At 40.4% G+C, this 14,826-nt stretch overlaps 1 protein-coding gene across 1 annotated transcript in view; it reads left to right on the top strand.

The window, feature by feature from the left end:
* The first annotated feature begins 5,170 nt into the window (after positions 1-5,170).
* Positions 5,171-14,826, top strand: part of LOC110568491 (contactin-associated protein-like 3) — a 241,642-nt gene continuing 231,986 nt past the window's right edge. The window contains exon 1 of the mRNA XM_021671890.2: positions 5,171-5,287. Coding sequence (XP_021527565.2) covers positions 5,203-5,287 — 85 coding nt within the window. The 5' untranslated portion in view covers positions 5,171-5,202. The remainder of the gene's footprint in view (positions 5,288-14,826) is intronic.

The following is a 14,826-nucleotide window of genomic DNA, read 5'->3' as shown; positions in this document are numbered from 1 at the left end:
GCCTCCCAAAGTGCTGGGATTACAGGCATGAGCCACTGCACCTGGCCAGCTTTTTTTACTTCTATGACTACAGCTCCTACTAGAACTTTCTGTTCCTTGGCTGCTGCTTTCTGGGGACCTGGTAAAAACCTTTTCTCCCTCTGCCCCTCTGCTGTAGGTGGCAAAGGCTTTCTGCTATTGCTTGTCTTTGGGTGCCACAACGTCACTTGGTGAGTCCCTTCACTTTTCTTTACAGTCTTTTCCCTTAAACCATCCAAGTAAGTCATGCTTTCTTTCTGGGTCTTGACTAATACACTAGTGTATTTTAAAAATCTCTTTATCACATTTCATTGCTTAGAAAAATATCGTAAGAAAAATAATTCTTTGAAAAGTAGCATATTTGTGAAAGCAGATCGATTTAGGAATTAAAGTGCTATTAGATTGGCAGGCAAATGTGGTTACATTTTTGTATTCTCACTCTATTTTCTAGAGCTGAAAACTAAGTTCTAGTTTAGACTGGAATACACATGGTATACTACAAAGAGGGAAGATAAAATTGCAGGGTGAGAGTGTAAAGTACGAGGTGAAACCATATTGAAACAAAATAAGCACAACTCTGTGTACAAGGTTGTATATGTTTATATATAAGAAGAGCTAAGGCCAGGTGTGGTGGCTCACGCCTGTAATCCCAGCACTTTGGGAGGCCAAGGCGGGTGGATCACTTGAGCTCAGGAAGTTTGAGACCAGCCTGGGCAACATGGAAAATCTCTGTCTCTACCAAAAATACAAAAACTTAGCTGGATGTGGTGGCACTCACCCGTTGTCCCAGCTACTCAGGAGGCTGAGGCACAAGAGTTGCTTGAACCTGGGAGGCAGAGGTTGCAGTGAGCCAAGATCATGGCATTAGGTTCCAATCTAGGTGACAGAGCAAGACTTTCTCAAAAAAAAATAAAAAAGAGAGACAGAGTCCCAGCACTTTGGGAGGCCGAGGTGGGTGGATCACGAGGTCAAGAGATCGAGACCATCCTGGTCAACATGGCGAAACCCCGTCTCTACTAAAAATACAAAAAATTAGCTGGGCACGGTGGCACGTGCCTGTAATCCCAGCTACTCAGGAGGCTGAGGCAGGAGAATTGCCTGAACCCAGGAGGCGGAGGTTGCGGTGAGCCGAGATCGCGCCATTGCACTCCAGCCTGGGTAACAAGAGCGAAACTCAGTCTCAAAAAAAAAAAAGAGAAAGAAAAAGAAAAAAAAGAAAGAAAGATAAAGAAGAGCCAAAACAAGGATACATAAGGACACATACCAGTCTGTTAGCCTATTATGTATCATTGGTTACCTCAGCGGGGTTGGGGTGATGATAGTGGCAATTATTAGCATTTTCCTTATACAATTCTTGTAAAAACATTTATTTTGTAATTCAAAATATTCAAGAACAAATTTCAAAAGAGTCTGTCTTAACAAACATTTACATTCTTATAATTTAGAAGCTAGTCATCAAACAAACACACCTCAGTATCATTTTTTCCAATATGAATATCTTCACTTCCTAAATATGTGCTTATTACAAAGTAGATCTTATTCTCTTCTTATTCTGGTTGAATTATGCAACCATTATCCAAATGGAAATAAAAAATATAATAATTGTGTTTATTATCCATGTTAAGGTTAAATAGAAGGTAAGTAAGAAGTTTCAAAGTTTCAATTGCATTATCATGGAAAGTAGGAAAGAAAGGAAATAAAGCTGCAACATATAAAATGTTTGTATCTGTGATATTTTAATATTTTTTCTGGGACATCCAGTGTTCTAGTTACATCAACCACCTCGAATTTATGCCTTCATTTGTCCAGTAAATGTGTAGTGTGTGATGATTGTAACAAATGCTTCTCTAGCAGGCAAAGTAACCTCACTACTCTTGAGTCTGCAAAGTTCATTGCCAGCATTGTCACCAGAGCAAGTGTCTATGCTGATTTAAATAAAAATTTAACCATGTAGCAGCAATTATAGCCATATAAAATGCATTTCAAGACTCACATTTCTGTCCAAGGACTTCAAGTCCCTGAATCAAAAAACTTAAGTAGAATAAACCTAAATAAGTTTTAAGTCAAAAGCAGGGGAATCTAAACAACAATTATAAGCTTCCTGTATTAAAAGAAGATGCTGATGCTTACTGGTTTAACCATATTAAATACTGTGTACAGTTAGTAGATATGGCCAATTTGGAACAAATTTTGATTGTACCTGTAAGTGTGTAAAATGTGTGTTTTTTGTATTGGGAATCATATTCATAAATATAAATATATTCCTCCAGTGTTGCAGAACAATGCATTCACCCTCACTACACTAGTGATTTTACAGTTTAATGAAGCCATTTAAAAAAAAATTGCTAATGTCTACTGCCGTAGAAGTTTTTGGCTTTTCTCCATTAAGCTATCACTTTGAACATCCAAGTACATATTTATTTTATTTTATTTTATTTTTTGAGACGGAGTCTTGCTCTGTCACCAGGCTGCTGTGTAGTGGTGCAATCTCGGCTCACTGTAACCTCCGCCTTCCGGGTTCAAGGAATTCCCCTGCCTCAGCCTCCTGAGTAGCTGGGATTGCAAGTGTCCACCACCACGCCCGGCTATTTTTTTTTGTATTTTAGTAGAGACGGGGTTTCACCATGCTGGCCAGGATGGTCTTGATCTCCTGACTTCTTGATCCACCCGCCTCGGCCTCCCAAAATGCTGGGATTACAGGCGTAATCCCAAGTTACGCCCCGCCAAGTTTACATTTTTAAAGACTCCTTCTGATGCTTGACAAATTGGTACAAAATAATAGACTGACATTTGTTGTTTTACTCTAGGTCCAATTTAGCAAATGATTTCCATTTTCTCTCTTTCTGTCTCACTCAAGGCAACTGATCTGTCAATCAAAACTTTTGATTAATCATTTTTTTCTGTAATGAAAGAGGAACTATTTACAGAGTTCTTGTGCAAAAGTAGTTTAAGTGAACCCAATTAATAATTCAAGAATGACTTTGTAAGATTATTCTATTCGTATTACATTTGAATGCATTTTAATGAAGAAAAAGCCTTTCAAACTTATCTTTACAAAGAGAAGATTAATAAGCTATTTCTTCAAGATATTATCCCAAAAACTAGTAACTTTTTTTTTTTAACCTGACGGTGGTGGTAGTATGAGTGAGTTTGTCAATCTTTGCCTGTACTGTGAATTTGAGAAGCAGTGGAGAAGAGGAAGAGAAAGACCCCTCCCCTCCCCAACTAGCACACAGCAGACTCCCAAGAAGTGTGCTGGACTGAGCTCCTCATCCTACACTTGTAGGGATTGCTCCTTTGGACAGAAACCGGAAGAAAATGTAAATTTTAGACTTCCACCAACGCCAGGACTAGGGTGAAGGGACTAACACACTGGTGCAACTGTTAAGTAACGCTAATGTTGAATGAATGAAATATTTTAAACATTGAGTTATCCAGGAACTATAATACTCTCATGTGAACTCGTTTTCTAAATTAAGTTACTCAAGAACTTATGGATTGGACAGAGAAAGATAGTTTGGGGGCAAGGAACAGAGAGAGAGAGAGAGAAAGTGTTTAGAAAGTCAGGAGAGAGGGATCAGCCAAAGCCAAGACATGGAGAAGAAAACCTCAATGTAGAACTAAGAGAAAGACTGAACTGACCACAGCAGACTTTTAAAAGAGTTCTAAAATATGGATCTCACAGATGACATAATATTGAATGTTTTCACTAGGTAGCAAAATACAATACAAAAGACAAGATACACAAGATATCTCACAAAAATGCAATTTTTCAAAGAAATGACCAAAATACTTGCTTGGTGGTTCTGAAGATCCCTCAGCCACAAAAAGGATGTAGCAGTGTGCAGGGAAAGCAGTCACATAACACAATGCAATTACACTTTATTATTACTAACAGTACTAATAGTAATAGCAATAATAATGTTCCAAAGTAGCTACCATTTATGAAAGACCTATTATATGTCAGGCACCGTGATATGTACTTGGCACATATTATCTAATCTTCATGACAACCCTGCTTAGTAGTATAGTTTCCACTTTAACGATGAGCAAAAAATAAATAAATAAATAAATAAAAATAAAAATTGAATGTGATACAAAAAAAAATTCATAATAGACAAAATATCAAAACTTTAAATAAAGGCTTGCAGTCGCACAACCCGGCTCACTGGCCTCGCCCTGCTCCTGGCCCGGCTTCCCAGCTTGGTTCTCTACAAGTCAAAATTCCTGGCAAAGTCAAAGTGCACGCGCGTCTGCCGAGTACACGCTGAAGAGTTATTATTATTTTTTTTTTTGGAGACAGAGTTTCGCTCTTGTTACCCAGGCTGGAGTGCAATGGCGCGATCTCGGCTCACCGCAACCTCCGCCTCCTGGGTTCAGGCAATTCTCCTGCCTCAGCCTCCTGAGTAGCTGGGATTACAGGCACGCGCCACCATGCCCAGCTAATTTTTTTGTATTTTTAGTAGAGACGGGGTTTCACCATGTTGACCAGGATGGTCTCGATCTCTTGACCTCGTGATCCACCCGCCTCGGCCTCCCAAAGTGCTGGGATTACATGCAGAGTTATTTCTGCTCCATCTTCCCTATTTGAACTGAAACAGGACCGGGTTTTCCTGGGTGCCGTCCCTGCGTTCGGCGAACAGCAGAGTGATAAAGCCTGGCGTTCCACACCTGCAGGCGGAGGCTGACGGCGCAATCCTTGGCGCGAGTTCGCGCACCGCGGCCGCCCCACCCCACCCCGGTGGGCGGGAGGAACCGAGGGAGCTGCGGGTGTAACGCGAGGAGAGCGTCAGGTGGACCCGGGTGCCCGTCCCCCTCGCCTCGCGATCCGCGTGGCCGCCGGCCGCCTCCTGCGCCTAGTGCCCAGGACGCGCCAGAACCCGCCGCCTCCGAGCTTGGGGCGGCGCCGCGCGGCCACGAGCGCCCTGGGAAGCTGCGGCGCGAGTCCGCGGGGCCGACCTGGGGACGGGCGCAGCTCGGCGAGAGCGTCTGCAAAACGGGGAGGAGAGGTTGGGGCTTCTCCCCGACAAGCGGGGGCTGCCGGTGCGTGAGGAAGAGAGCCGGAGAGACCGGAGAGGGGACACAGCAGCGTCGGAGCCGCGCAGGGGACCCGGAGTGAGGGCAGGAGCGACGCTGAGCGGCCGTTGCCGTCCCCGGGTCTCGGGGCGCCTGGCCGAAGTGAGCATGGCTTCGGTGGCCTGGGCCGTCTTCAGGGTGCTGCTCCTTCTCCCCACTCAGACTTGGAGCCCCGTAGGAGCAGGAAATCCACGTAAGTACAGCAAATGGTCTAAGACTTGCACTAGGCTATCTGGAAAACTTTGTATTTTTATTATTGGTAATATTTGGAAGTGGAATTGCAGAACATGCTCCTAAAAAGAAAGATTCTTAAAAAAAAAATCTCTTGAATTGCAACCCGAAAAAGAGAATTTCGTTTACAACAGACTTTCCTCTTGTGGGGGAGGCTAAGATGTACCATGCATATTTTGACTTTTTAATCTCTGTATCTGAATATTCATTGAGAAACTGGACGTTTCTGTAAAACCAGAAAATACCATCTTAATAAGAGATTAGCCTGCAAATACTCTCATTTATTCCTTTTTGGGATTGTAACATTTTATAGGAATTAAGTCTAACAGGGAAAAAACTGGCAGACATTACATCATACTGCATCAACTTAGATGTTAGCAGTTTTGCCAACCTTGGCAGCTTTAGAGTTAAGATGCTAATTAACTCCCATGCACTATAGGGACAGAGCGCCTGTAGGCGAAACTAAATTTAAGAGCCCCAGATTAATAACCTGCCGTAACTACTAAGGGAATAACATTTGAACACCCATGTCAGGGGGCTTTGTTTCTCATAGTAGAAAGTTCTTGCTTTAAGACAAAACTCAGCCACCCATTTAGGTGATCTTGAAAATTATTCCTCTCTGGATGCTAATATTTTACATTATTTAATTTGTCATTGGGTTCCCTGTTTTTTTTTTTTTTTTCCTTAATTTGGTAAATACCTAGGAAGCCTTTATTTCTAGAAAGGGCTATGATTCAAATATAATGATGATATTCCAGACAGTTGAGCAAAATGTAATATACCCATATTTTATCACACATAAGAATGTTTACACAACATTACACATTTTTTTTTGTCTTGGAGTAAATCTCTATCAGGGAGTTGTCTTTCTTTCTTGATTAATTTAATCGAACCGTGAGATTAGAATTTTTTAAAATGTCCTCCTCCTTGTTCTGAAATCACTTTATTTTTTTCAGTGGCATCTCGCCTCTCTCAGCTTTGGCCCTCTCCTGCCAAAATCTCTTTTGAAATAAGTTCCAATAAATGCTAGTGGCTATGTTTGAAAATTTAGATTATTACAGGATAACTAAGGGTAGCTTTCAGCAGTTCACCTAAGCCGTCATGAAAACTTTGCCATAGCTCAGTGCTGTGCTACCCGCAGGCTCAAGCTTGGGTTCTTCACACATGAGGCACGCACATGGGTTCATGCAATCACTGCACATCATCATTCAGTCGTACCTCAGTTAATCCTACCCTTGGTGTGCGACTCCCAAAAACAAGCTCTGGCCTCCTCGGTCAGATGCCGTACTATGTTTCAGATTCAACTTTCATCTGCTTTTGTGAGAAGCCTTTGTTAATAAAATGTAGTTACTTACATCAAATCAAAATCCTTGGGTATTGTAATGGAGACTGCTATTTGGCCTAAGTAAACACATAAATGAATTACTTACAGAAAAGCATGCTAGAGTAGTAACTCACCAATCAACTGGCAAAATACAACAACAAAATAAGTCACTAGAGGTCACTCTTACTATTTAATAAACAGGGCTTCGCAAAGACTTTCCTGGAGAAAAGCAAAGCAATGAAATCTGAGTGAGACCCTGGCACCACCTTTCCTGTGTTTTTGTTGCAGTTGTCATTACTTTTTATTCTCAGGATCAGTTATATTGATTGTTATTTAGCTTGGAATCCGGTGGAAGGATTAAAAGCCCATAGACATTAAGCTCATTGACAGTGAACATTCTTCTTGGAAGAGGGGAGGGCATGTTCCAAATGACTTACCACCAGACGGGGCTTTTGCCAGTCACTGAGTGACTCTTAGGTTTTCAGTACTACTTTTATGGGGTTTTCCAGTCCTCTTTCATTGATGAAACTTAGTATCCTCATATCTAATAAATTTTACTAATTTTAAATTACCTTTTAGATCAAGTAATTCTTCCAGATAAAACTATGTAACTATAATTATGAAACACCTTGAATACCAAGAAGAAAGTCAATGAGGACATCTGGAAGTTTCTTCTCATGTAGACACCATGACTTGCTCACCTTACTCACAGCTGGTTTTCCAGAAGCACACTGGCCACCTACTAAGGCAGCCTGTTGATGATGGCATGAAATGGCTGTTCATGAGAAGAGCTCTCTTGGCTGGGCACAGTAGCTCACGCCTGTATTCCTAGCAATTTGGGAGGCCAAGGTGGGTGGATTATCTGAAGTCAGGAGTTTGAGACCAGCCTGGCCAACATGGCCAACATGGTGAAACCCTGTCTCTACTAAAAATACAAAAAATGTAGCCGGGCGTGGTGGTAGGCACCTATAATCCCAGATACTTGGGAGGCTGAGGCAGGAGAATCGCTTGAACCTGGGAGGCGGAGGTTGCAGTGAGCTGAAATCAGCCCATAGCACTCCAGCCTGGGCAACAAGAGCGAAACTCCATCTCAAAACAAAAAACCAAAACAGCAGAAACCTCTTAAACATTTAGCATTGTGGGATTATGTGCAGTTTATCTGAATGTTAGTTGATCCAACAAATACCTGGGAAAACTTTATGTTAGGAGGATTCTGCATGAGGGGAGATATTTTCCTAACTTCGGTGCTCGTAGGTTCGCTTTTTGTTTGTTTAGACTACTTTGAATCTATCCAGAAAGGACTGCATTCTTTGCATTTTAAGATGGTTAATGTAAAAGCAATAAATGTGTTACCTATTTTTTCCTCTGAACTTTTCAGTGGAAGTGGGTATAAAATTTTGAGGACAGAACCTCAGAGTCTAGCATTTTCCTTATGTTGTTTTATCTGTTTATCCTTCACTTATTACCAAAGGACAGGAACAAAGACTTGAACACATCTCTTCGTGTTAAAATCATCCTTGTGACCCTGCCATTTCTTTCTGAACACGAGACATTGTGGAGTGGGAGAAGGGGTCTAGGGAGAACCTGACTTCATTGTAGCTTAGATTAATTAATACTTGTGCCTCGTAATAAGAGTTGGATTTGTCATAATTTAGCTAAGAGTTCTTTTCCTACTCTTATCAGTTTGTCTCCCTGCCTGAGAGTGAGAGAAAGGTCACTTATTGCTCTCATCCAGTCCTTGAAAACAATAGGAAGAATCAAGAGAATGATTAAACTCTGGGCACTGATTCCAGGGATACATAAACAAATGGCTGGACAGATTTTGCAGAAATTCCTGTAATTGGTAAAATGCTGAGTAATAGCCTTTGTTGTAACTTTTCAGTGGGTTGATTTATTCATTACACAGCCTAAAACACTTTTAATTTTAATTGCCTCATTTTTTTCCCCTAAATGGTTGTTTTTTTCAAGTTTGCCAGCCATCCTGGGGAAAGAAGGGTAAGCCTACTATGGAGTGTGTGTGGGTTAGTTAGGAAACTCATTTATGATGTGACGTGTCAGGAAAGATATCTCACAGAGTACAGGAATAATTATTTTTGTAGATGTTTCATTTTGGACTTTTTAGTAATACCATTTAAAGAGAGATTCTGCAGATGATTAACAAATTCTTAGTTTTGGTGTCAAATGGTACCCTAAATGGAGTTCAGGCTGGGTGCGGTGACTCATGCCTGTAATCCCAGCACTTTGGGAGGCCAAGGCAGGGGGATCACTTGAGGTCAGGGGTTCGAAACCAGCCTGGCCAACATGGTAAAACCCCGTCTATACTAAAAATACAAAAAAAAAATTAGCCGAGTATGGTGGCAGGTGCCTGTAATCCCAGCTACGTAGGAGGCTGAGGCAGGAGAATTGCTTGAACCCAAGAGGTGGAGGTTGCAGTGAGCTGAGCTTATGCCACTGCACTCCAGCCTGGGCAACAGAGTGAGCCTCTGTCTGAAAAAAAAAGTAAAAGAATTTCAGATGCCTTTATTCATTTTCTCCAGACTCTATACAAACAGTATGAAGCATAAGCAGCCCATGGAAATGATAATCAATTCCAAGACATTGATTTGATTCAATCATGAAGAAAAAAATCAAATTACTTGCTATTCTTCTTCTTCTTCCTCTCCCCTTCTCTTTTTGAACAATTCAGTCCGAAGTCATTCAGTGGAGCTTAGGCATCTGTGCTGGGTACTGGGGAGGCCCAGGGCCATGGCAGAGCATTCAGAAACCGGCATGGTAAGGAAAGCATCCACATGTAGCAAGGGAGGGGACCTGGAGAGACAGGAGACAGCATTGGTGGTAATCTAGCAAGTCGTCAGAGGTTGAGAGGGGTAAGGAGTGAGGCATTGCAGATTGACAGAGACTAAGAAAACAAGGCAACTAAATACTATTCTGAATTAAATGCTTATGTTGTAAAGGACGTGATTGCAAATTGGTGAAACTTGAACAAGATTTGAGGATTAAATGTTGGAAATTTATCTTTGCTGACTGTGATGATCATATTATGGTTATGTAGGAGAACTTCTTTTTTTGTAGGAAATGCACATTGAAGTACTCAGGGATAATTGAACTGAAACAGGACAGGATATTATTATCATAGTTCTTCCATGTTTTCTGTAAATTTGAGATTGTTTCAAAATCAAATTATTACCGTAAAAAACCATTCAAGCCGGGAGCGGTGGCTTGTGCCTGTAATCCTAACACTTTGGGAGGCCAAGGCAGGTGGATCACAAGGTCAAGAGATGGAGACCATCCTGATGAAACCCCATCTCTATTAAAAATACAAAAATTAGCTGGGCATGGTGGCATGCACCTGTAGTCCCCTACTTGGGAGGCTGAGGCAGGAGAATCACTTGAACCTGGGAGGGAGAGGTTGCAATGAGCTGAGATCATGTCACTGCACTCCAGCCTGGGCAACAGAGTGAGACTCCATCTCAAAACATAAAAAATAAAATAAAATAAAAAACCATTAAACATTGTGTTTAAAGAAAACATGGACCAATATAAAAACTTATATAAATATAGTTAAATCGATGCATTTTACCTAAGAGATGTAGATGAAAAATAAAGATGTTGAAAAATATCAAACAATTACTGAGAAATAACAGTTCATTTATTTATGACTCTAAATTAAATTAGCTTGGATTTCTGAATGACAAAGATGTAATTGGCCTTGGGATTGTTCCCCATTCTTTTTTGGAAGTTTGTTGCCTAGGACATCTATATCAGTCTTGGAAGTACTTTTTAAAGCTTGGATACCTGAATGAATCCATCACACAGACTGTTATCTGGTCTTCTAGAGTGGGCTTCTGCACCTTTTTTTTTTTTTTTTGTGAGAAGGAGTTTCGCTCTTGTTACCCAGGCTGGAGTGCAATGGCGCGATCTTGGCTCACCGCAACCTCCACCTCCTGGGTTCAGGCAATTCTCCTGCCTCAGCCTCCTGAGTAGCTGGGATTACAGGCATCCGCCACCATGCCCAGCTAATTTTTTTGTATTAGTAGAGACGGGGTTTCACCATGTTGAGCAGGATAGTCTTGATCTCTTGACCTCGTGATCCACCCGCCTCGGCCTCCCAAAGTGCTGGGATTACAGGCTTGAGCCACCGCGCCCGGCTGCTTCTGCACCTTTGATGAGACTCTTCACTGAAAGGTTGCTTGCCCCTAGGCCTGGTTGCTCCACATTGTAAGAGCATTTGCAAACGCTTGGCAGTACATGATCATACAGATGTCAAGTCTTTTCTGTCACTGTAGAAAATATATTCCTTTTCCATTTGACATATATAGCATAGAATTGTTTGTTTTAAAAGTCTTTGTCAAGAATTTCATACATCTGCTTGATGTGATGTGATATTATATGAAAGGAAAGTGTGAAATTCATTACTTACTATGATAGCCTTAACAGAGCTGCAGTAAATCTAGTTTTTTTTTTTTTAAAGAAAAGAGTATATGCTTAGCTTGGTTAAAATTTTATAATGAAATGACTACTCTGGTAATAAAAATAAAAAATATCATAAAGTGGGGGCTGAAAATGATACTGCATATGTTCCAGTTAATGAACATTTTTTGTTGTAATAATATGAAGAGTGAATGAAACCTAAAAACATTTGAGATTTAAAAATAGTTTTAACCTTCTAACTATAGGATTGTATTTTCAGTAGCATACCTACTTAATAAGGCAGCAATGAAAATTATTGCTAAGAATTAAATTATCAAGAAGATATGGTCTAATATGTATTGCCAGGGCTGTGGTTTGAATTACTTTTCATTAAGTATAACCACATTTTTTGGGAGCATAAAAACAGAGGATATTACCTACTTCTAATTCCCAGATGTGTTTATGCCCCATTGGCAATAAAAGAATCTGCCATTGAGGCCTTAAGAAAATTTTAGGTTAAAATCAACATATTGAGTTATGCCTTATGACTCAGTATATGCTTATACTTTATATGCTTTACAAAGTTTTGAGTATATAATATATGCATATATAATATTATATTTTTCAGGAATATATAACTTGTAGTTCCTTGACTTATTTTGTAACTAAATCCCATGGAAAAAAGTTTATTGATGTCATTGTTTCTCAGGCAGATGTAGAGTTAGAGGAATGATATACATATTGAGAATCTTTTAGAAGGTTTGGACTTGGTAGCTCAAATCTTCTACAGCCTTGAGCTTAAACTTTCTGGCCTGTTCAAGAGATCTCCTCACTGTCCTTTCAATGTAAACTCAGTATTTATGGAACTCCAGACTGAAGTGGAAAGATTTCTTTGGAAATTGACCAAATAATTGAATTAGTCTTTGACTTGATGGAGTGATTTGATCTAAAATATTGCCTATCAGTTTTAGATGTCTATTAAATCAGAGCTGCCTCCATGTAGGCAAATGATAATTTGTCTTGAATTTTTAGATATCTTAGCCCTCAGACAGGCTAATAGAATTTAAGTTGAACCTGGTGTTTTAGGGACAGTTAAATTGTTGGGGTGCCCAGGAAAACTATCATATAAGTTTATATTCTTTTGGCTGGAATGTGGGAGGGGAAGAAGTTGTAAGTAAATTTAAAAAATACTGTCTGAATGTCACATGTTAAATAAAATTACAGGTAGAACTAAGTGAGTTGATACCTGCTGCCACTGGGAGGAGAAAATATTTGCAGCTTAACATTTATAACAGAAGGAAGGATTTAAAATATAGTATTATGCCTACTCTGATACAGTTAACCACTTTCCACCCCCCCACCCCACATACACACATACCCTCAAACTATGAAAGAAGGGTGTCTCTCAGGCATCCTATGTTTAACCCAGCTTCTGACTAGTCCCTGGAGTCTAGTCTTTTTGAATACAGCAGTGAAGATAAGGAATGGGGAAGGAGCTTTGATTTAAAGACCACTAGATATAACAGATTCCTAATTTAATTTTGTGGACACATCAACTTTAACACAAATACAAACAGAAAAGTATTTGAAGTCAAGCCTCTGTTGTGGCAGATGCATTTTTAAGGAGTCTACAAATTGGGTTTCCTATTTTAGATGACTTTTTGAAGAAAGTATCTCTGTAATAGAAATCTAATTAAATGCTTGATGATTCTCAACTTTAAGGATTTGTGATAGAGCTTCATATTTGCTATAATTAACATATTTATGAATTTATTGTAAGAAGATTGGTAGAAAAAGTAATGTAACATCAAATGGGAAAATAAATATTTATATAATATTACATAGCAATTCAAATTTAGGGTTTATGATTCTTGTGCTAATTTGAACTACTATACAACACCAAGAGAAAAGTCCATAGTTGTGTTAAGAAAGCTCTTATAAGCCTATGAAATTTCACAGCACAAACTGTCACAGAACCTACAATTTATAAATATTTGTAAAAGTTTGGAAAAGTTTTGGGTTCCTCAATAGAAAATGATGTTACTTAGCCTTAAGAAAGCAGCATATTTCTCTCTTTTTGTTCTCGTCTGTTAACAATTAAAGGAACCCAAATGGTCATTTTAAATTATAATAAAACTAAGCTAATAAAAATATCAGTAGATTTTGAGATACTGTGAATAACCATATAAAATAATAATTTGCTATTCTTCATGTATAAAAATAAGCTGGCTGGGTGCGGTGGCTCACGCCCATAATCCCAGCACTTTGGGAGGCTGAGGCGGGTGGATCACGAGGTCAAGAGATCGAGACCATCCTGGTCAACATGCTGAAACTCAGTCTCTACTAAAAAATACAAAAAAAATTAGCTGGGCATGGCGCGTGCCTGTAATCCCAGCTACGTAGGAGGCTGAGGCAGGAGAATTGCTTGAACCCAGGAGGCGGAGGTTGCGGTGAGCCGAGATTGCGCCATTGCACTCTAGCCTGGGTAACAAGAACGAAACTCCGTCTCAAAAAAAAAAAAAAAAAGCTTGACACACTTATCAATACAACTGAACTGTAAGAGATTTGTTTCAGGGAGGCCAAGGCGGGTGGATCACGAGGTTAAGAGATCGAGACCATCCTGGTCAACATGGTGAAACCCCGTCTCTACTAAAAATACAAAAAATTAGCTGGGCATGGTGGCGCGTGCCTGTAATCCCAGCTACTCAGGAGGCTGAGGCAGGAGAATTGCCTGAACCCAGGAGGCGGAGGTTGCGGTGAGCCGAGATCGCGCCATTGCACTCCAGCCTGGGTAACAAGAGCGAAACTCCGTCTCAAAAAAAAAAAAAAAAAAAAAAAAAAAGAGATTTGTTTCAGCAGTGTTGCCGAAGGGCAAGCAATGCCTGTTTCCCATAGAAAAATTTGAATTCCCTAAGCTCAGGGGTCCTCACTTGTAATGTAACCCACTGCGTGTGCACACATCCGTCTGTGCCCATCCCTGTTCCCCCAAAGGACTTGGAGTCGAGGAAATTGATGCAGATATGCTGATGCTTGTATTGTTTGCTATGCTATAAGTAATGCAGTCCTTTGCTTTGACCCAGGAATCTTCTGCTGCAACCATGAAACAAACTGGCAGCCTCATTTGTTAGCTTGCAAGCAGGGTGAAATCGCACTCTTCACGATTCTTCACGGCGTACTTGTCTGTGCAATGGTTGTCTTCTTCGTGAATAAAATTATAACATGACATAAGACATAGTGAGAAGATCTTACCTATAAATAAGCAAACATTGCGATATAAAAATAGCTTATGTCTATTTTTATATCGCAATGTTTGCTTATCTATACGGGTGCTGTGGCTCACGCCTGTAATCCCAGCACTTTGGAAGGCCGAGATGGGTGGATCACAAGGTCAGGAGATCAAGATCATCCTGGCTAACACTGTGAAACCCCGTATCTACTAAAAATACAAAAAATTAGCCAGGCATGATGGCATGCACTTGTAGTACCAGCTACTTGGGAGGTGGAGGCAGGAGAATCCCCTGAACCCAGGAGGAGGAGGTTGCAGTGAGCCAGGATTGCACCACTGCACTCCAGCCTGGGCAACAGAGCAAGATTCCTTCTCAAAAAAAAAAATAGCTAATGTCATTTCATAAATCATAGTTAACACATTCTAGAGAAGAGATTGAGCAGCCTTCCTTTTTTGGATAGCACAGTTGAGTCTACTGTATTTATTTCTTCCTCTCTTTTCTGGGATATGAGGAAGAATTGCTGTGACAAAGCTCATCTCC

Source organism: Aotus nancymaae, unplaced genomic scaffold (genome assembly GCF_030222135.1).
Source record: "Aotus nancymaae isolate 86718 unplaced genomic scaffold, 86718_ANA_hifiasm-v0.15.2.pri h1tg000041l, whole genome shotgun sequence".
Taxonomy (NCBI): domain Eukaryota; kingdom Metazoa; phylum Chordata; class Mammalia; order Primates; family Aotidae; genus Aotus; species Aotus nancymaae.
This window is presented reverse-complemented; position numbering and strand designations above follow the sequence as displayed.